General features: G+C 38.0%; 1 protein-coding gene across 1 annotated transcript in view; it reads right to left on the reverse strand.

Annotated features, from left to right (window-relative positions):
- The window catches only part of TMPRSS15 (transmembrane serine protease 15), a 65,719-nt gene that overhangs the window by 22,450 nt on the left and 21,993 nt on the right, over positions 1–21,276 (reverse strand). The window contains exons 9-17 of the mRNA XM_054393084.1: positions 19,942–20,051; positions 18,033–18,170; positions 16,785–16,934; positions 13,837–13,939; positions 13,190–13,340; positions 11,507–11,648; positions 4,381–4,470; positions 3,056–3,181; positions 363–494 (exon numbers count right to left, since the gene is read on the reverse strand). Coding sequence (XP_054249059.1) covers positions 363–494; positions 3,056–3,181; positions 4,381–4,470; positions 11,507–11,648; positions 13,190–13,340; positions 13,837–13,939; positions 16,785–16,934; positions 18,033–18,170; positions 19,942–20,051 — 1,142 coding nt within the window. The remainder of the gene's footprint in view (positions 1–362; positions 495–3,055; positions 3,182–4,380; positions 4,471–11,506; positions 11,649–13,189; positions 13,341–13,836; positions 13,940–16,784; positions 16,935–18,032; positions 18,171–19,941; positions 20,052–21,276) is intronic.

Here is a 21,276-nt window from a genome sequence, read left to right on the forward strand (position 1 = left end):
ACACCCTCAAGTAAGTCATGAAGTCATGTTATTTTCTGAGACTTTTGTAAGGAATAGTTTGGTTTTGCCCTTCTAGTATTTGAGTAGATTTTGTTCAAAATACTGAGTCAGTTTCCCACATAATTTCACATAGAGTTGCAGATGATACAAATACTGGTCCAATTAAATTCCATCAAGAAAACCCCATCATTTTTCATACTAGAAAATACAAAGAACAGATGAGTAATCACTAGGCATTTTCTCTTATATTTTTCATATTTCTGTTGATCAAGGGCTAAGAATTCCCTTCCACCCTCCATGTTTTCTCAAATAGATTTGACCAGTGGTATAACCTCTTAAATACAAAGGGTTTATATTCTTACCTAGATGGTAGCCCGTAGTAAAGTTTGCAAGAAATCCCTTCTTCGTTACAGACTTGTCTGTAAGGAGGATTACTGTCATCTGATTTGTTGTAGAGAAAATGTCTGGCAAGGGGTCTTGTCCTGTATAGACAGCTGCTCTCCAGGAAAACATGAATACATTTAAGCTTTTTTTTTTTTTCTTAGGTATTTCAAAATGTTTTAGTTTCAAAAGTGAATACTGCAACCACAATGAATACTTATTCCACTAAACTGTGCTGCTATCACACATCAACAATCAAAATTCAACCCCAAATTTCTAATATCAGTATAGATGATTAAGGTTCAATTAAGAGATTATGCTTCTCTTTGGAATCATAGAATCAGTGATAGAATCATAGAATCAGTCAGGGTTAGAAGGAACCACAAGGATCATCTAGTTCCAACCCCACTGCCATGGGCAGGGACACGTCACACTAGAACAGGCTGGCCAGAGCCTCATCCAGCCTGGCCTTAAACACCTCCAGGGATGGAGCCTCATCAACCTCCCTGGGAAACAATTCCAGGCTCTCACCACTCTCATGGTGAAGAATTTCTTCCTTATGTCCAGCCTGCATCTCCCCACTTCCAGCTGTGTTCCATTCTCCCTAGTCCTATCACTACCTGATATCCTAAAAAATCCCTCCCCAGCCTTCTTGTAGGTTCCCTTCGGATACTGGATGGCCACAACAAGGTCACCTCAGAGACTTCTCCAGACTGAACAGCCCCAACTCTTTCAGTCTCTCCTCATAGGAGAGGTGCTCCAGCCCTCTGATCATCCTCGTGGCCCTTCTCTGGACATGTTCCAGCACCTCCATATTCCTCTTGTAATAGGGGCTCCAGAACTGGACACAGTACTCCAGGTGGAGTCTCAGCAGAGTGGAGTAGAGGGGGAGAATCACCACCCTCAACCTACTGGCCACACTTCTCTTGATGCAGCCCAGGATCTGGTTGGCTTTCTGGGCTGCAAGTGCCCATTGACAGCTCATGTTGAGCTTCTCATCCACCAGCACCCCCATGTCCCTCTCCTCAGGGCTGCTTTCCAGCCAGTCACTGCCCAGCCTGTATTTGTGCTTGGGATTGCCTCGACCCAAATGCAGGACCTTGCACTTGGTCTTGTTGAACTTCATGAGGTTGGCTTGTGCCCACCTCTCCAGCCTGTCAAGGTCCCTCTGGATGCCATCCCTTCCCTCCAGCATGTCTGCTGCACCACACAGCTTGGTGTCATCAGCAAACTTGCTGAGGGTGCACTAAATGCCACTGTCCATGTCACCAACAAAGATGTTGAACAATACTGGTAGCAGGACTGATCTCTGAGGGACTCTGCTTGTCACTGGCCTCCACTGGGACATGGAGTCATTGACAGCCAGTCTTTGGGTGTGGCCATCAAGCCAGTTCTTTATCCATCTTGTGGTTCACCCATCATAGCCATGTTAGACGAGTTTGGAGACCAGGATGTGGTGTGGGACAGTGTCAACGGCTTTGCTCAGGTCCAGGTAAATGACATCAGTTGTTTGCCCCTCATGTATTAATGTTTTGACCTGTTCACATAAGTCCACCAGGTTTATCAGGCAGGATTTGCCCTTGGTGAAGCCATGCTGAGTGTACCAAATCACCTCTTCACTATTCTTCTATCTCAGTAGTGTCTCCAGGAGAATCTGCTTCATGATCTTACCAGGCACAGAGGTGAGACTGACTGGCTTGTAGTCTCCTGGTTCTTCCTTCTTACCCTTTTTGAAAAGGGGAGTAATATTTCCCCTTTTCCAGTCAGTGGGGACTTCCCCAGACTGCCAGGACTTTTGGAATATAATAGAGAGGGGTTTAGCTACCTCGCCTGCCAGTTCTCTCAGTACCCGTGGGTGTATCCCGTCATGTCCCATGGACTTGACCACTTTCAGGTTCTTCAGGTGATCACAAACCTGATCTTCACTTATGATGGGCAGTTTTCCTTCTTCCAGTCCCTGCCATTATCTTCTATGACTCCAGGAGTGTGGCTGGAGGCCTTTGCAGTGAAGACTGAGGTAAAGAAGTCGTTGAGAACCTCAGCCTTCTCCAGGTCACTTGTGACCATTTCACCTTTTTCCTTTCTGAGGGAGCCCACACCTTCCCTAGTCTTCTTTTTACCATTAACATACCTGCAGAAATTCTTGGTGTTCCCTTTGACCTCCCTGGTTAGATTCAATTCAAACTGTGCTTTGGCTTTCCTAACCTGATTTCTTGCTGTTCGGGCAGCTTCCTTATATGCCCCCCCATCCTTGCTGTCCTTTCTTCCACTCCTTGTAGAGTCTCCTTTTAAGTGATAGTATGTCCAGGAGCTCCTTGCTCATCCAGGCAGGCCTCCTAGCATTCTTCCCTGCTTTCCTCTTTGTGGGTATACATTGCTCCTGGACACAGAGGAGCTGATCCTTGAACACTGACCAACTTTCTACACATAATGAGCAGTCCTGTTGATTGAGAATTTAAAGTAATTTAAATTACATAGAAAGTTGAGTGTGTGCAAATATTTGTGAAATTTGATGTCACATACAGGATGCTTTCTCAAGATTCCCCCCCAGATTGCTGAGACTCTAAAATGTGAAGAATTGTAGAATGAAATCAGAATGGATTTGCTTTACATTATGTCTGTCTACTCCAGTTGTCTGATCACATACATTTTAGTACCCAATTCTGTTACTTGCCCAAAAGTAAGGAATTTGGTCCTCTGCCATCTCTGACTTCAACCACATCATTAATATTTTCCAAATCAAAAATCTGAAAATGAAGCTGAATATTTTTTCCCTTTTCAGCATGTAAGTACCACACACCTAAAAAGTAACACACGAAAAAAAAAATTTCAGTCGTTACATTTGCTATGTTATTTTCATGTTGAAAGGGTTTGGGAAAATAAATAAATAAATAAATGTCAAACCCAAGAGACTTAGAAGTCTAAATCTTATCTTTAAAAGCAACTAATGCTGTCAAGGTCCAAAGTTCAACTGAATGCCATTCTTTAAAACAAGTTTGAAAACTGAAGAGAGGCTCTGAAGACACACAGACACACAGAGGCAGTTTTTACCATTAGTGATAACTGTGAGTTTCCCTAAAGCAGCAAAGCTAATTCTTTTTAAATGGTGAAAATGTGACAAACAGCCTTGTCACTTATTCGATAGTAAGAAAATTTCTAAAATTAGTAACAGGAGCTTGTCTTTCAAGTTAGATGTCTTTTAGAGAAGAAGTATTTGCTTCTGTTTAGCTTATGTTTTACCATATTTACTCTGTGTAAGTGTGGACACTATGTAAATCTGATAAAAAAAAGAAGTTAAAGAAATCTGTTCACAGAATGAAAAGTATTTTCTCACTAACAGAAATCTCATCTGGGAACCTGAGAAATTAATACCTGTAAATGAGAACCATATCTCAAGTGGGACAGAAACACACGCACAAAAAATCACAACTCTTGTGATTATCATCCCAACACAGCTCTCCATTTAAAGGTGAAGTCATAAAGAATGAAAATTGAATTAAGAAACAATGACAAAATTCTCTTCCTTGCTTCATCCATCAACAGCACACATGAACCATATTGTAACAGTTTCGCTTCTGCCATCTGTAGCTTAACCTAAATCAAGTAACATCAGCAAAATAATTATGTTTTTTCACTAGGATGTTAAGAAACATGAAATGAATATCCATTGCACAATGAATACACATATTCTTTGCCTCTAGGTTAATTCTTTAACAGAAAAAACAATCCTGGCAAATACATTGAGGTGTAATGGTAAAATGGGAATTTTCAGCACCTTGTCTGTTGCATTGACATACAAATATTTGACGTAATAGGCATTATGAAATTTGCCTCTGAACACACTCAAAGGGATTATGCTTGTCTTCCATATAGACTTCAGTTAAAAGATCCCACTTAGATATTTTTTGATAGCCAGCATCTGACTTGGGAAAGCAGATTTAATATCTCAGCTTTTATACAGCTAAACTTTTCCTGAAGACTTGAAGAAGAATGACTTACAAAAAGCTTGATTAGGGTAGTTACTTGGAAAGTTTTCAGAGCTGAATGTACTGTTTGTCTCCCAGAGTTCAACTGGACCTCCACAGTCAGCTAAAAAAAAAAAAAAACATAGTTAATCTATTGTTTGACTTTTGCAATCTGTTGTAACATAGAAAAACTAATTTTAGGAAGAGGATATTCAAGATAACTTCATCACTCTAAGGGTTCAGTTATAGTGCTATTAGCATGGAGATTGAACAATGAGTTGTGAGTAAGGACAGAGATCTTTGAGGAAACAAGGAATGTAAGAAATTCACTGTCCCTGTTAGTTACAGTGTCTAAATCAGACGCACACAATCAGTGTCATACTGCTAACTGCAACTATAGTTCATGTATATTTGATATACATAGTTCATATATATAGTTCATGAAGTGCTAGTGCCCGAGTGCACAACTATGTGATAGTGCTATGAGATGACTTCTCCCTGTAGTTATGAGAATCTCCCTGCAGTTATGAGAATTCTGTCCTTCTTTTGGTAATTACTGGTCTGCAAGCCATGCATATGACAGAAAATATGAAGAAAAGAATGTGATACAGAAACTGTATAATTTATTAGTATATTAAATTAAAGCTAGAAAATGCCAAAGAGAGGAAAACCCCTCTATCTCAAATGTAACTTACTTATGCACTTAGCTTGCCTTGCTCATTATCTGATTGATCTTCTTGCAGCATTAGCAGAGAAACTCAAGTATAAAGCCCATTCTGTTATCTAGCAAATAAAATTCATAGCAACCCCCTCGTCTTATACTGTTATTTTGATTTCATCAGGACCCTGGAAACTTTCGCAATTAAACTTTGTAAACAGTAAAAGTAGCCATTTGCTTTTTGCTTGAAACAACTGCTCCGATAAGAAAAGTCTTTATCATGAACATGTGTAATGCACTTATACATAAAATTGATTAAAATATATTTAAAATCAAGTATTGGAAGTGTGTATATACACACATATATACATAACCAATTGTACTTCATATATTCAACATTCTCTTTCAATATATGGTTTATATGACAATTTACATCTGAAATATAACAACTTTATTTTCCAAGACTTCATATTGAGAAATATAATTTATTTTAATTTCAGCTGTACCATCAGAATGAACCCAGTTGGTTTTCCACTTCTGTTGTTCACAAAAACTTTGTTCACAAATAAACAGTTTTCCTCTGCCTGCTTCAGGAAATGAAGTTAAGACTTTTTTTTTGCATTTTTGTTTTATTTTCTTAATTGATTTTTTTGTTTTTTAACTTTCAGACTGCAGCTAAACTTTAATACTCTTCCTAACTCCGTGTTGTTTCAGTACTGTTTCAGTATGTTCACTGTGTTTCAGTACTGTGAGCCACTAGGTTGAGGACTTCATAGTCTACAAGTCCTATTGAGTTTGCAGTTTGAATCCCACTGAGACAAAGCTCTACTGAACACAAGGAAGCTTTGAACTTTCTGGCAGCATTCATTTTATAGAACTTTATATTTCTCCAAATCACTCCTGTCACTAGAAGTTTAACTTTCTAAAAGGAGAAGGACCTGTCAACAATCACACACTGCCTAACAAATGTATAAAGTTTCATTCATGTGGGACTGTTTTCTGTAAATACCATTAAAAACAAAATGAGATTACACTGTTGTTTTTTTTGTTCATTTTTGTTTTTTTGTTTTGTTTTGGTTTTTTGTTTTTAATGGAACATTACTGCACATACAAAGAGACATGCAACTACTGTTAATTTGCATGTATAGCTCTTTACTAGTATCATCTGGTGATATGAGCAGAGCAAACCCAACTTTCTTAGTAGCAGAGCAGGGGCAGCTTAGAACAGAATCTGATCTGGTGTTGACTACATGGAAGACATATTGGTAGTGATCTTCGTTATCTTGCATGGAAAAATGATAGAAGGAATCGATTTTACTTATGTGTTGAAAAAAGAGGTTTAAAAATTTCCAATTGTAGATATTCACACAGCTGTCACTTTTTGGAGAACCAAACAGCAATCAGCACCAATAATCTTGGTCCTTTCGTTGAGCATAATAGACTATTTTCTCAACACTGCAGAAAATTATGTATGATCTATTCATAAAAAAATTGCTCTGTGATTTGGCCAGAACTTTAATTTATATTGGCATATACACCCTAAGTATGGAATTTACACTGCAATTTCCACACTGTTGTCTTAAAAGACAGGTTATAAATGAATATGAAGATGAAAGCAGTCTTTGTTTTAGATGAAAGAGTAAGCTGACAGTCTTGTGTAAAAGACAAAAGTAAATTTGGCTTCACTATCCCACTATAAATTTTTTTTCTTTGACTTTTCAGTGAGCTTTTGTGGCGCTGTGAATAATGTCAGTGCCTGTTACTGAAGCTCTAAGTCTAACGAAAGAAATTGGCTCAGCTCAAATTCTTTCATCTCCTATTTGTGGATATGACATTTTGTAGAGAAACCATTAATGGTAGTAAGCTTGCACCACATCCATCAAAGTAATTTCATACTTCTTTGAAGATGACTGACAACATTCACTATTTGTTGTCAGGTTATAGATAGTGTCTATGTCTCATGCCTCAACAAAGTTATACAAACAAATTAGCTTTGCCCAAGCAATACCTTGGATTATGCTTTTGTATAATTTCCAAGGACAGTATGGGTCCTCTCTAATGTGTCTAATAAGGAGTTATAAGCCACATGCCCACTTTCATTTTTTGCATATTAAAACTTTATTGTATTTTGGGTAGAGATTGCTGGTTTGAATGACATTTCTTTGGTGTTTTGACAGCAGCACTCAGCTCATTTTTACCACAGGGTCATTCTAATACTAACCTTTAGACTGATATTACCATGTGAGGTGTGTTTACCCACAGCACCTGAAAGGTGGGTTGAGGTGGAAGATATCAGCACCCCTCCACGGTATTACTTTAATGAATACTGCGATCAAATGACAAAATGCATTTTGGTATGACTGAACTTACTCGTGTTGTTAAAATTTAATTTTGCTGACAGGCTGTTGAACTTTACCTTTTTGTTTCTCAGGATGGAGTTCTAAAACCGAATTTTGCTCTTGTATTTAGAAGGTTTTGTTTTCTTACCTGTCCTGATGCAATAGATTTAAAGGTCACAGATTTGATAGAATGACAATATTAGCACATAGAGCTTCAACATGAATACAATGCAATGAGTTTTTTTTCCTGTTATTTTAATTTTAGACCACTTTTATTTACTATATGCTGTCATGAAAGCAACAGGCTGTGCTATGTGAGTGACAATAAATCTAATAGGAGGCAGTCCTGGAACATATTCACTGTTCATTTTAAAGATTTCAAGCCAGTTTTAATAGGTCTTCTGCAGAAATCTTTTCTTCAAAAAAAGTTCATCCCTCTTTCACAATAAACTAGCACTAACGAAGTGTCTATTTAGCCACAGCAATGCCCTTCAAATACCTTAATGTTTTTTTTCCAAAAGCTCTGTTCATGTTTGTACCACTCTTTTTTTTCTTTGAATATCTGTGGAACTGGTTATTTACAATCTTTCTTTGTTCTTTGATATACATTTTTCAGATTTATAATGATGGCTATAGATTTTTTCCTGTATTTTTCTCACTGAGATTCTTCTAACTAGCTCTGTGAAACTGGAATATTTGAGGAAGCTTAAACCTTTCTGCTTTCCTCTAAAAGATTGAATATGACGGTCTGGATCAGGCTTTAGGTATAGGGAGCTATAGATATGCTATAGATAGCAGTGTTTCATGTTTTATTAACTTCTACTTGACTTGGAGAAGATGGCAAAAATATGCAAGCAAAACCAACTCTCTTCCAGTTTCTCACTGAATCTGGATTTCAGAAGAGGTGACAAGAAAATAGGAAGGTGAAATGAGATTGCCCCATCCATTAATACTGGAGAGAGAACTTATCAATCCTGCCTTTCTACAAAGAGTAGAGTTTAAAAGGGCAAAATCAAAGAAATCAGGTTTACATTTTGACATGTGCCCATGATTTATGCAAATAAGGAAACCTGCCATTAGATCAGGGAGTGGAATCCTTTGGTTGTTGAGGTATTTTTGGTTGGTTGGTTGTTGGTTTTTTTTGTGTCTACTCATCTCCTGCAACATGAGAACTGCTAGCTTTCCTTCTCTCTCTTTTGTTTCTCCATTGAATTTTTTTCCTAAGCAAATACTGGTTTCTTTGTGGGTTTTTTGTTTGATTGTTTTCTTTGTTTGTTTGTTGGTTTAATGCCATTAGATAGAATAGGAAAAACATTATGTCAAAACTCATATTGGGAAGAACTCATTCATCGTGTATTTTGTCCCAGAGAATACTTCTGGTTTGGGTATTAGATACTAACATAGAACATGCTCCATTTTTAAACCATTCTGGCATTAATTCACCTAAATACAGGAGTTTTCAAAATTCATGTGTTCTCAGAGCTTGGTAAATCTTTACTATCGAGACCTCTACTGATACTATTATGTGACTTTGTTCACTGTTATATTTCCATTGCTACATTGTTTATAATTCCAAATCTAGAGGCTATAATCTTCCTTCCTGTACCAAGAGAACCAAGCAGATGAGGCCCTCCACAGGCAAATAGAAGTGGCTTCATGTTCACAAGCCCTGGTCCTCATGAGGGATTTCAATCACCCTGACATCTGCTGGAGGGACAACACAGCTAGGTACCAGCATTCCAGGATGTTCCTGGAATGTATACATGAAAACTTCCTCCTCCAAATGGTAGAGGAACCAATGAGAAAAGGTGCTATGCTGGACCTTGTTATCACCAACAGAAAAGGGCTGTTGACCAATGTGAGGCTCAGCGATAACCTTGGCTGCAATGACCATGAAGCAATAGAATTTAAGATCCTCAGGGCAACTAAGAGGATGTATCCCAAGCTTACAACCCTGGACTTTAGGCTTGCAGACTTTGATCTCTTCAGGGATCGGTTGGCCAAAGTATCATGGGAAAAAGCCCTGGAGGAAATAGGGGCCCAGGACAGCTGGTCTGTGTTCAAGGATCAGCTTCTCTGTGCCCAGGAGCAATGTATACCCACAAAGAAGAAAGCAGGGAAGAATGCTAGGAGACCTGCCTGGATGAGCAAGGAGCTCCTGGACACACTATCACTTAAAATGAAACTCTACAAGGAGTGGAAGAAAGGACAGCTCGAATGGGGGGGGCATATAAGGAAGCTGCCCAAGCAGGAAGACACCTGGTTAGAAAAGCTAAAGCTCAGTTAGAATTAAATCTAGCCAGGGAGAGCAAGGGAAACAGTAAAAATGTGTATAGCTATATTAATGGTAAAAAGAAGACTAGGGAAGGTGTGGGTCCCCTCAGAAAGGAAACAGGTGATCTGGTGACAAGTGACATGGAGAAGGCTGAGGTTCTCAACGACTTCTTTACCTCAATCTTCACTGGCAAGGGCTCCAGCCACACTCACAGAATAACAGAAGATAATGGCAGGGACTGGAAGAAGGAACTGCCCATCATAAGTGAAGATCAGGTTTGTGACCATCTGAAGAACATGAAAGTGTTCAAGTCCATGGAACCCGATGAGATGCACCCACGGGTGCTGAGGGAACTGGCAGATGAGATTGCTAAACCGCTCTCTATTATATTCCAAAAGTCATGGCAGTCTGGGGAAGTCCCCACAGACTGGAAAAGGAGAAACATAACTCCCATTTTCAAAAAGGGAAAGAGGGATGACCCAGGGAACTATAGGCCAGTCAGTCACCTCTGTGCCTGATAAGATCATGGAGCAGATCCTCCTGGAGGCACTGCTGAGGCAGAAGAACAGTGAAGAGGTGATTTGGTACAGTCAGCATGGCTTCACCAAGGGCAAACCCTGCCTGACAAAGCTGGTGCCCTTCTATGACAAGACCATGACATCAATAGATGAAGGCTGGGCAACTGATGTCATTTACCTGGACCTGAGCAAAGCCTTTGACAATGTCCCGCACCACATCCTGGTCTCCAAGATGGTAAAGTCTGGGTTTGATGGATGGACCATTCAGTGGTTCAACAAGACCAAATGCAAGGTCCTGCATCTGGGTCAGGGCAATCCCAAGCACAGATATAGGCTGGGCAGTGACTGGCTTGAGGGCAGCCCTGAAGAGAGGCATTTGGGGGTGCTGGTGGATGAGAAGCTCAACATGAGCCACCAGTGTGCACTTGCAGCCCAGAAAGCCAACCAGGTCCTGGGCTGCATCAACAGAAGCACAGCCAGTAGGTCAAGGGAGGTGATTCTCTCCCTCTACCCCGTTCTGGTGAGACCCCACCTGGAGTACTGCATCCAGTTCTGGAGCCCCTATTACAGGAAGGATCTGGATGTGCTGGAATGTGCCTGGAGGTGGGCCATGAGGATGATCAGAGGGCTGGAGCACCTCTCCTATGAGGACAGACTGAGAGAGTTGGGACTGTTCAGTCTGGAGAAGAGAAGGCTACAAGGAGATCTTATTGTGGCCTTCCAATATCTGAAGGGGGCCTATTGGAAAGCTGGGGAGGGACTTTTTAGGGTGTCAGGTAATGATAGAACTAGAGCAAATGGAACAAAATAGAAATGGGTAGATTAAGCTTGAATGTTTGGAAGAAGTTCTTCATCATGAGGGTGGTGAGACTGGAACAAGTTGCCCAGGGAGATGGTAGAAGCCCCAGCCCTGGAGGTTTTTAAGTCCAGGCTGGATATGGCTCTGAAAAACCTGATCTAGTGTGAGGTGTCCCTGCCCATGGTAGGGGGTTGGAACTAGATGATCCTTGAGGTCCCTTCCAACCTTAACAATTCTATGATTCTATGATTCTCTTTTTTCTTCTTTCCCTTTCAGTGGCTCCTTGGAAGCTTTACTAATGAAACCTGTTAAAGTCTGAGTTCTTTAATTATCCTCCATTCTTCAACTTTTGGAAGATACTATACTGATCGTTTAACCTGTCAACCTAACAGTTCTTTTGCTATTGATGGTTTCACAGGCAGGGAACCTGATCCCTCGTAAGTTATCCTGAGGATAATTTTGCAGTGATGAAGAGAGATTTTTGTAATATTGGAAGATGAAAATTCTTAATCAATTTTACACAAATACAGTACCAGGAAATGGAAATCAATGTATTTTAGTGTTTACTTACTAGGAACTGAAGGTGCAGTAGTGACAGTTGGAACTGGAGTTGGTTCTACATAAACACTTTCATCACATTTTCCCTTTGTCAGGCTAATGTCATCCAAGGCAATATCGCTGGGACCAGGCCTTTTGAATGCATCAAAAATAACCTGAAGGTCATGAAAGAAAAAAAAATATAATTTAAGAAAAAATTTTTCAGTTTCCTCTACCAAACCACTCTGTCTTTTTTCTTGAATGCTCTTATTTTCACTGTAGTCTACATGGGATGAGAGAGGATTCCTGGTAAAACAAACCAGCACCATGTAAAACATCCTAAGGAATGCCGGAATTTCATGATGAACATGATTTAAAACTATTCAATAACTTTACTTTTTATATACAAATTAATGTAATTTTTGAAACACAAATTCTGTATCACACATCAATTCAAACCTCTGCTGATCTAATGGCATATCTCCACGAAAAAATGGAATTAATCTTACTTGTTGTTACTGTGTTTTACTATCCACATATTTTAAGTAGTACTGCTACTAAGAACTTTGTGATGGGGAAATACAGCTAATTATAGCACTCTTCCTGAGATTATAAAACACACATTTGCTGGGAATATGATGCAGCTAGGTCACAGATGCATTTACTTGCTCAGATGTTAAATGCATCTTTCTGGCAGTGCTTTTGCATCAATCAAAACTACTATAGCAGAACAAGTCATCTCAAATAACTATAAAAGTATATTGTTTTCAGTAGAGAGTTGCTGATGAAATTGCCTAGCATAAGTCTCCTCTTTTTGTTTACAGATAAGTCAGGTTGGTTGTTAACCCTGTGGCACCAAATACATTTCTGCCTGGAAAATACTTTCAGTGAATTATTCTGTAATTAATAAATGAAAACACTACTTCAGAATCTGAAGTTATTTAATTGAATTCTTCCCATGGCTAAGAGCTTCGTGTCACACTCACTTGCAAGATTTTTAAACTCCACATCAGATTTTGATAGGCTTTTAACACTCTCATTTTGTGGAAAGCTCTCTGAGAGAATTGGGGCTATTCAGTCTGGAGAGGAGACGGCTCCAAGAAAATCTTATTGTGGCCTTCCAGTGTCTTAAGGCGACCTACAAGAAAGCTGGGGAGGGACTTTTTAGGGTGTCAGGTAATGATAGGACTAGGGCAAATGGAACAAATACAGAAATGGGTATATTCAGATTGGATGTTAGGAAGAAATTCTTCACCATGAGGGTGGTGAGACACTGGAACAGGTTGCCCAGGGAGGTGGTAGAAGCCTCAGCGCTGGAGGTTTTTAAGGCCAGGCTGGATGTGGCTCTGAAAAACCTGATCTAGTGTGAGGTGTCCCTGCCCATGGCAGGGGGGTTGCAACTAGATGATCCTTGAGGTCCCTTCCCACCCTGACAATTCTATGATTCTAAGATAACTTTGTCAAATGACAGTGTAAAGGTTTCCTCTTTTCTACAATAATAATACTTTAAATTCCAGAGTAGGGAAGAGAAAAGGATGACAATTCAAGTGGGAACTCCAGCCTCCTGCATGCTAACTTCTGTTTGACAAAATACATTAGTAAACAGTCCTAGGTACTGTCTTTGGAGCTGTGGATCATTGAGTGCTTTTGGCAGAAACCTCTGATATGAGTTTGGCTAAAGTGAATTAAAAAAAAAAAAATTAGCAATTTAACAAACCTTAAAATCAGATGTTTCATTTAATGTTACTTGTCCATAATTCCAATAGTTTCCATAGTTTCCTTCTTTCTGGAAAATGATCTTTTCCAAACCGTGTTCATTACTTATGCTAACTCTTAAACGGTAAACATTGGTACTGTACATGAAATACCTAGATGGGGAAGAACAATTTTTTTTCATTAGTATAACGAAGTAAAATATCATGAAAATAAAAAGCTTTTTATTTATGAAATATTTTTATGGAATTAGGACTAATTTTCAGGGAACATGATCATAAAATATATCGTATGCCTTGACTGCACCTCAAAGTTTCATTTGGTGTTTTGCTATGTTTTCTGCAGAAGCCTGGCTACGCTTCATGAAAAAAACTAAAACAACATTTCAGGGATTCTTATCATGATTTCTGTATGGAAATGAATATTGGATGCAGGGTGAAAAAGAAAATGCATTAAAAGTAACTGCAAGAACCAAATCTTTAGAGGAGTCAGAGTTTCAGGCCTGTAGTTGAAACTCATTGTGAAAATTCAAACAGAAGCAGGCTTGTATTGCTGAAATATTTACTTAGATTAATATTATATATGAAAGAAAGCTATTTGATTTTATTCTTAAACAAAGGAATAGGACAAATAGGAATCATGTAAGAGTACCAAAAGCTTAGACAAGACGAATCTGAAGAGACCAAAGGCAAACTCAGAATTCGGACTCTCTCTTCTCTGAATCCAAGTCCTATAGGTGTTGAAATATAAAATCCTGCAAGATCATGAGCACATTTCAGTTGGTATAGAATCAGTTTTTAATTTTTTAATTTTTTTTTGTTGTTGTTAAAAATAGTATCAATAATATCAAATGCAGATAGTGTTACATGACTTGGAAGATTCCTGACACAATAAATGTGAATGATTATCCCAAGTAATATCCATCAATGCATGACATATTAAAGTGAGCTTTTAAGCTTGTTGGACACTCTTCAGAACTAGACATGAAATGAAAGTAGTTCTTTTAAAGCCAGTGGGAGATCTGCTTTTTATTTAGTGAAGGCAGTGATTTCTACTTGATTTATAAAAAAGTCTTCCTATTTCACACTGTTTGTGATTTTGCAGAAGAATTTCCTGATATTTTTATAAATTTTGTCCACATAATAATGGGAAATATGGGTTTTGTGTTAAGAAAGTTGAGAGGATGACTACATAAATATTTTATAGGAAGGAGGAAGTATTATGAACAAAAAAAATTACGTTGTTTGGGGAAATTGGGTTCTTCGCTTTTTCTGAGTTACTTCCTTGCTGCTGAGAATTTGTACTTCTCTCTGCCATGCAGGAAAATAATGAGACCTGGCTACAGAAACATTGTGATTTATCACAAAAAATCCAAAATTAAGCAGAGTTAAAAGTCCTAAAATAAAACTCTTGCTCTACTGAAATAATGTCTCTAATCCTAGATTTTATTTTCTATCTAATACTTATATAGAATCATAGAATCATAGAATCAAGAAGGCTGGAAGAGACCTCAAAGATCATCGAGTCCAACCTGTCACCCTAAACCTCATGACTATCTAAACCATGGCACCAAGTGCCACGTCCAATCCCCTCTTGAACATCTCCAGGGATGGAGACTCCACCACCTCCCTGGGCAGCCCATTCCAATGGCCAACCACTCTCTCTGTGAAGAACTTTCTCCTCACCTCCAGCCTAAACCTCCCCTGGCACAGCTTGAGACTGTGTCCTCTTGTTCTGCTGCTGGTTGCCCGGGAGAAGAGACCAACCCCCTCCTGGCTACAACCTCCCTTCAGGTAGTTGTAGACAGCAATGAGGTCACCCCTGAGCCTCCTCTTCTCCAGGCTAAACATTCCCAGCTCCCTCAGCCTCTCCTCATAGGGCTTGTGCTCAAGGCCTCTCCCCAGCCTCGTTGCCCTTCTCTGGACATGCTCCAGCAATTCAACATCTTTCCTAAACTGAGGGGCCCAGAACTGGACACAGTACTCAAGGCGTGGCCTAACCAGTGCTGTGTACAGGGGTACAATGACCTCCCTGCTCCTGCTGGCCACACTATGCCTGATGCAGGCCAGGATGCCATTGGCTCTCTTGGCCACCTGGGCAGATATAAATATAATTTTATTAGATACAATTTTAATGTTATTTATACTTCTAGATTAGCTAGCTTTTTCATGCAAGAGGTTAATGTACCTGAAATCTCAATCAGGGCTTTTATTGAGTTGACTTAGAAAGCATGCCTTAAAAATACATGGTGTCTAGCTTTAAGAAAATGAGCTTAGCATTCTTTTTCAGAAAAGGTCTTCATATAGGCAAAGTAACAGTTCACTGTCTGTGTTTCATCAATTCTCTGAGTGTTCAGAGTTGACTATTGAGTAGGTATTGAGCCTTTTGCTTTTCAAGAGCAGCAAAACAAAAACAGTGTGTCTCACCAAATGTATACAATAGCTTGATATTAATGATGCAGCTCACATTTTTACTTCAAATGCAGGCTGTAGAAATTTGAATATTCAATACCAGCATTACATATAACAATATTACACGTCAGCTTAGATCTAGCACAAGGAAACAGAGAGCACTGAAAATAAATTAGAATTTTCAAGAGAGATAGAAATAATTTTCAAATGTTCTGTTAAACATATTTTACATTCTTTAACCTGATTTGTATTCCAGGAGTCAAGTGGAAAGATAAAACAGTTTTCTGAAGATTGTTTAGAAAATGTGCATTTACTCAGATAGAAATGAATCATTTATATCCAATAATATGCTGAATAATATTTTTCTTTTCCTGGGAGTGATTTCTTCCAGAATAATTTGCAGTTTTTCCAGTTATTTGTCCCTCAGTAAGTCTTTTACAGAATACATATAACCACTGCAAAATACAAATTATGTTAATTGGTTTTTGCTAGACTGACAAATCAGCTGAGGAGAAGATTGTTTGGCTTTCCTGCAGAAGCAGAAAAAAAACTTTTGGAGTATGATTCTGGGATAAGCATTCAGATACACATTCAAAACCTGACTTTTTTTGGTATTGTCTCATCAATTAAAACACAGATTTGGTATGATTACTCTTCCAAATAAGTTGTTTTACTGGTGTAGCAGTTGCTGGGGTGTTTGTGTGCTTTGTGTACACTAGTGTGCCTGGTGCATAGGTCAAATCAAAATTATTCTGTGGCAACCAGGATGCTGACAGCAGATAGGGATGAAATAGAAGTGATTTCCTAAAATGTAACTATACCACACTTGTTTATTACCTTAAGGTAAACATGCAATTATTTGACCTATGACACTGTGACCTAATAGAAATTCCTTTCTTAGAGAAAGCACTTTGGCATATTGATATCATTGAAACTTTAAAAATTTTGAACACTTTCAGTACTTTAATCACTTCATATATTCCTTTATTTCTTATTTTAGTTTTATTGTATTTCCAGAGGATGGCAATCAGTATCATAAAATATTATGTCTAGTAGACCTGACTCATTTTTTATGACAGAATAAAATTACCTCCCAAAGATGCCACTGTTGTACCATCATACAGTGGTATAATACAAGCTAAATCAGCCTTTTCCTTTAATCTGCAAGCAGCTTGTGTTTGCCCTTACCTGATATGTTACCAAATGTATGATCAAATTCAGGACCACTCATAAAGGGAAAGGTAGGACCCTGAACTCTCTCCCATTCTGAATCATCATCTAAATCTTGTATCCAGTAACAAAAGCCATCTTCAAATGTGCAATTGACCTTCTCATAATCTGTGAATAAGAGCCTCTAGTAAGTAAAAATGACAGACATATAAGAATGAGTGACAAACAATATAAATATTTGAGAACTGGGGCCCACGTTGACTCAGTTCTCTCTTCTATGCAACACAAAATAATTACTGAAAAGAATGTGTCGTTTATACTTGTTAACAAAACACTATTGCTGTAGGTAGCCCCATATGCTGTTGCACTCATGCATTAACCTGGTTTTTTGGTTCTTCAACAGTGATGTGGTGGCAGAATGAGAGAGGACACCTTGCACAGATAACTCTAAGGGTTAACCCTTCTCTTGTCCTCCTTTTGTTGCCAAGGCCTGGTTTGCTCCAGCTGAAAGGGCTCACCAGTAGAATTGAATGTTCAGAAGGTTAAGTGCTGTGCTCCACACACTGCAGATTGCCCCTTCCTTGACCTTCTCTGTTGCACCTTCTTTGCTCACATTTATTTGCTGCAATATCCTCATCACTTTTCTTCCCATGAAATGTTGCTTAGCGTCTTTGCAGAGAGCCTTGAAGCGCAGGTTAGCCCCTAGCAAAGGCTTCCACATGACGAGAGTTTTCTAGTACTCTGGGTGCTGCCTGTAGCATATCCCTTTCCAGTCACAACCCCAGTAAACATCATGCTCAAAATTAAGCAGCTGAAGAAGCTTTTTGTCTGACTACTAAAAAACACCAATGCATGAATCATATTGCAGCATTTTCTTGTCACTTTTAATTTACTGTATTTGGACTTTTTCCTATGCCTATTTGTTGAAATGAGCATTTTCCTGGATGTTCATTTTGCCATTAGGACTAGTACTTGTAGAAATGTCCAGAAACTCTAGGCATCAGGTACTGTCAGATGATCACAGAGTAATGCTTGGTGTCATTGATTCAGCAGTGTTCATTAGTGAACAGATTAATACAGATCTTTATACCTGTGGACAGTCTTCCTGAAATCAATGATTAAATCTTTAAAATAGTCTGAAATTTCTCCAAATGGATATAGTTAGTAGACTAAGGTTATAAAACACCTGATTCTCTTTTGGTCTGCATTTTGTCAAACTGAAAATATAGTTCCACCAAACACACACAAAACCACCCCAACACTTACCGTTTAGTTCATTTGCATTAAATGCAGTGTACGTTGCATTAAAGCCATTGTAGTTGTCAGAATAACCAGATATAAACTGTGCTGTAGCCTCATGAGAAAAAATGTAGATTGTCTGAGAATTAGTCCCTGAGAGAGAGGCTGAGAAGAAATAAAGAATAATATAGTCAGAGCTAATACAACCCCATGTGCATTAAAATCCCCAGGGCTGTCATCAATACAGAGTGGATCAGCTTTTTGAGTCTTAAAGGAGTGCTTTCCTTCTTGTACTGTGATCCTATAAACAATAGCTAAAAAACCCTAAAGGCGTTTATCTGTCTGGCTGCCATATCCCATTCTGCACATCCCATTGTCATATATATCAATATGGATACTAGCTAGTGGAGAAATTTTGACAAACTCAGCAGTATAATCTTTATGCCTATTATGCTGTAAGTGTTGTCAAAATCAATGGATATGCACTGTGAAACTTCAGAATCATATTACTAATTACATATTTTTGCTATATTTACTCTCACAGTTCGACAATTAAAACATACACTTACACACACTCAAAGAGTAAGGAAAATGTGAATTACATGGGAAATTAATTTTCTGATAAATGAATGAAGGCATATAGCATGGGAGAAATCCAAATGGTCCAAGAAGTGACTGGGCAGGTTGTTAGATAATGTCATCTAGGTTGTTAGATAATGTCATCTAGGCTCCCTTTTCCATGAAAGGTTGGACCAGAAGATCTTTCAAATGCCCTTCCAACCTGGGCACTTGATTCTATGGTACATTGTATCTAAATTTTCACTTCAAAGTCTAAATGAATTTAAATTCACTCATATAAATATCATATATGTGAAATGAAAGGATTGATATAAATCAGCACACAGAAAGATGGTTGTTCCTCCATCTAAAGCTGATATAATGCAGGGCAAAAATAGTTAAACTAGCAACTATATTCAGGACAAAGAGAATCCTGGATTTCTCACTGTTCTGTGGCAGGTTTTGCCTTCACTTTTTATCTTCTGAAGTCCTAGCCCAATTTTACAGAGATAGATTTCTTTTTCTGAGGAGGAGCTATTTACTTGTAATATATATATGAAAAGGTGCCAAAGTGTTAAGGAAAGAAAAGGAGCATCCCTTTATCATACATATATGTTAATTATTTTCCTTCCTCTGTCTCAAATTCTCATGCTTGCTAGAGTGGAGAGTCTTAATTTGGAAATGTCTTGTAGTCCTTTCCTCTACATTTGCTACCTCTCAAACTACAAAGTGTTAGGCAGTCCACTGAAGGACAGTCTTCAACATTGTTTTCACATCTTTGTGACATCCTAGGTCATGCCCAGAGCAGTCTTTAAACCCATGCAAGTTAATTATTGCTGCAGAGAATGCCATGGAAGCAATCTCTTACCTCTAAATTGCAATTCCAAAGCAAGGGACAAATTCAAAACAGTACTGAAAAGGAAAGAATTTCTCCGTTTTTTAATCTTATGTCTTTCACTGTTTCTCATTTCTATTCTCTCCTTGTTTCCAAAAATAAGGATAATTTTTCTGATTTATCTATATATATTTATCTTCAAGTATAGATATTTCACTTCTGATGGAATTTTAGCTGGACAAACTGAGTCTTGCGACTCCCAATTTTTCCAGAATAGCATATAAAGACAGATATAAGATATCATCAATACTTCAAGGTATGAGGAAAGCATTGCCATGCTTGTAATGAATTTCAAAGAGTATCATAGCACTTTGTCCAGTAGTTTCTGTTTAGATCAGTTGTCTATCAGGTTAATTGTACACACATGCATTCTTCCACTTAAACATACACATAAAATTAAAAAAAAAAACCACCTCAAAATGCTTATGTTTGCACTGAATTTTTATTAAAGGAAAAGTAATGTTAACTGTAAAATAATCTTACCTCTTAAAACCTTGTTTTGTCCTATACCTTCAAAAATATTTAAGCTGTCCTCATATTGTTGTGTATCAAAAGAAGTGAAGTTCAGTTTAATGGATAACCCTTGAGGCACTCTAAGATAACATGAGAAAAATAAGTCTTACAGCTAAAAGTTATATTCTACTATTTTTTTTTAGTAGTAAATGCATTGCATGCTTGAATGATGTTAAGTTCAGAAACAACACAAACACAAAATGAATCACGATTATTGATCAAGATGACCTATATAGTTAACTTTTAGTTTGTGAAACTAGCAAAGGAATAGGGAAAAACTATTTTGTGACAGTATAAGTGATCATTTAGTCACTGGAATTAAGTATACTTTAGGAATTAAATTGTCTAAACTCTACAATGTGATATTCAGCTGAACTTTTTTTTTTTTTTTTTAATTAGGTGGGTGGAGGGGATGTGGTGACTATTTTGTTCTTTTTTTCTCTGCATCTTATCCATTTACATTTATTTTAAAACACATGTTACTAATAGATCACATCTCACTGCTCAGGCAGACTTCCTAAAGCTACAGAAAGTGTATCATGGTATCAATATGAACAAGATATCAAGATTTTGGACCTTCTCTTGAAAGTCCAAAATAATCTCTCTGACAACAAAAACAGGATTTGCATGAAGAGCTGAGGATCTCAAAACTGTTGTTGGGAACATGTTATCAGACCTAACTATCATCCATTAAGTTTACCAACAGAGGTCACTTTAACTGAAGTGTGAAAAATGCTGTGTTGTATTTTGCTGCAGTTATGTTCTTTTAGCAGTCTATATTTAGGTACTTCTCCCACTGCCTTTCTACTAAACATATCTGGTAGTCTAAATTCTAAAACTCTACTATCACAATTAACTTAGCCTCCTCTGCCACCATTTGTTGCTTTCTGGCAATGAGAGACCCAATAAAGACCCAATAAAGCCTTTCAGCAGCAATCTGCTGGTGCTTATCAGTAGAGAATTAGTAGAGAAGCATGAAGTAAATGTTTGAATATTTGCATTTGCCTCTTTCAGGGAGATATTGACTATACTCTTTGCTCTTGCACAGGGAGAGGAAATTATATCTTCATTTGGGAAGGAGTAAAATGGGGTGAAAATGTAAAAGCTTTTCCTAAAGGTAATGGGGAAATCTCTCTAGACAAAGAAAGGCAGATGACAAATCAAATCTTGGTTGTATTATAAGGTGGCATTTAACATAGTTTTGTAGGAATAATAATAATAATAATAATAATAATAATAATAATAATAATAATAATAATAATAAGGCAAAATGTCTTACATTGGTTACTGGAAAACTGAAAAACT

This window comes from Indicator indicator, chromosome 1 (genome assembly GCF_027791375.1).
Source record: "Indicator indicator isolate 239-I01 chromosome 1, UM_Iind_1.1, whole genome shotgun sequence".
NCBI lineage: Eukaryota > Metazoa > Chordata > Aves > Piciformes > Indicatoridae > Indicator > Indicator indicator.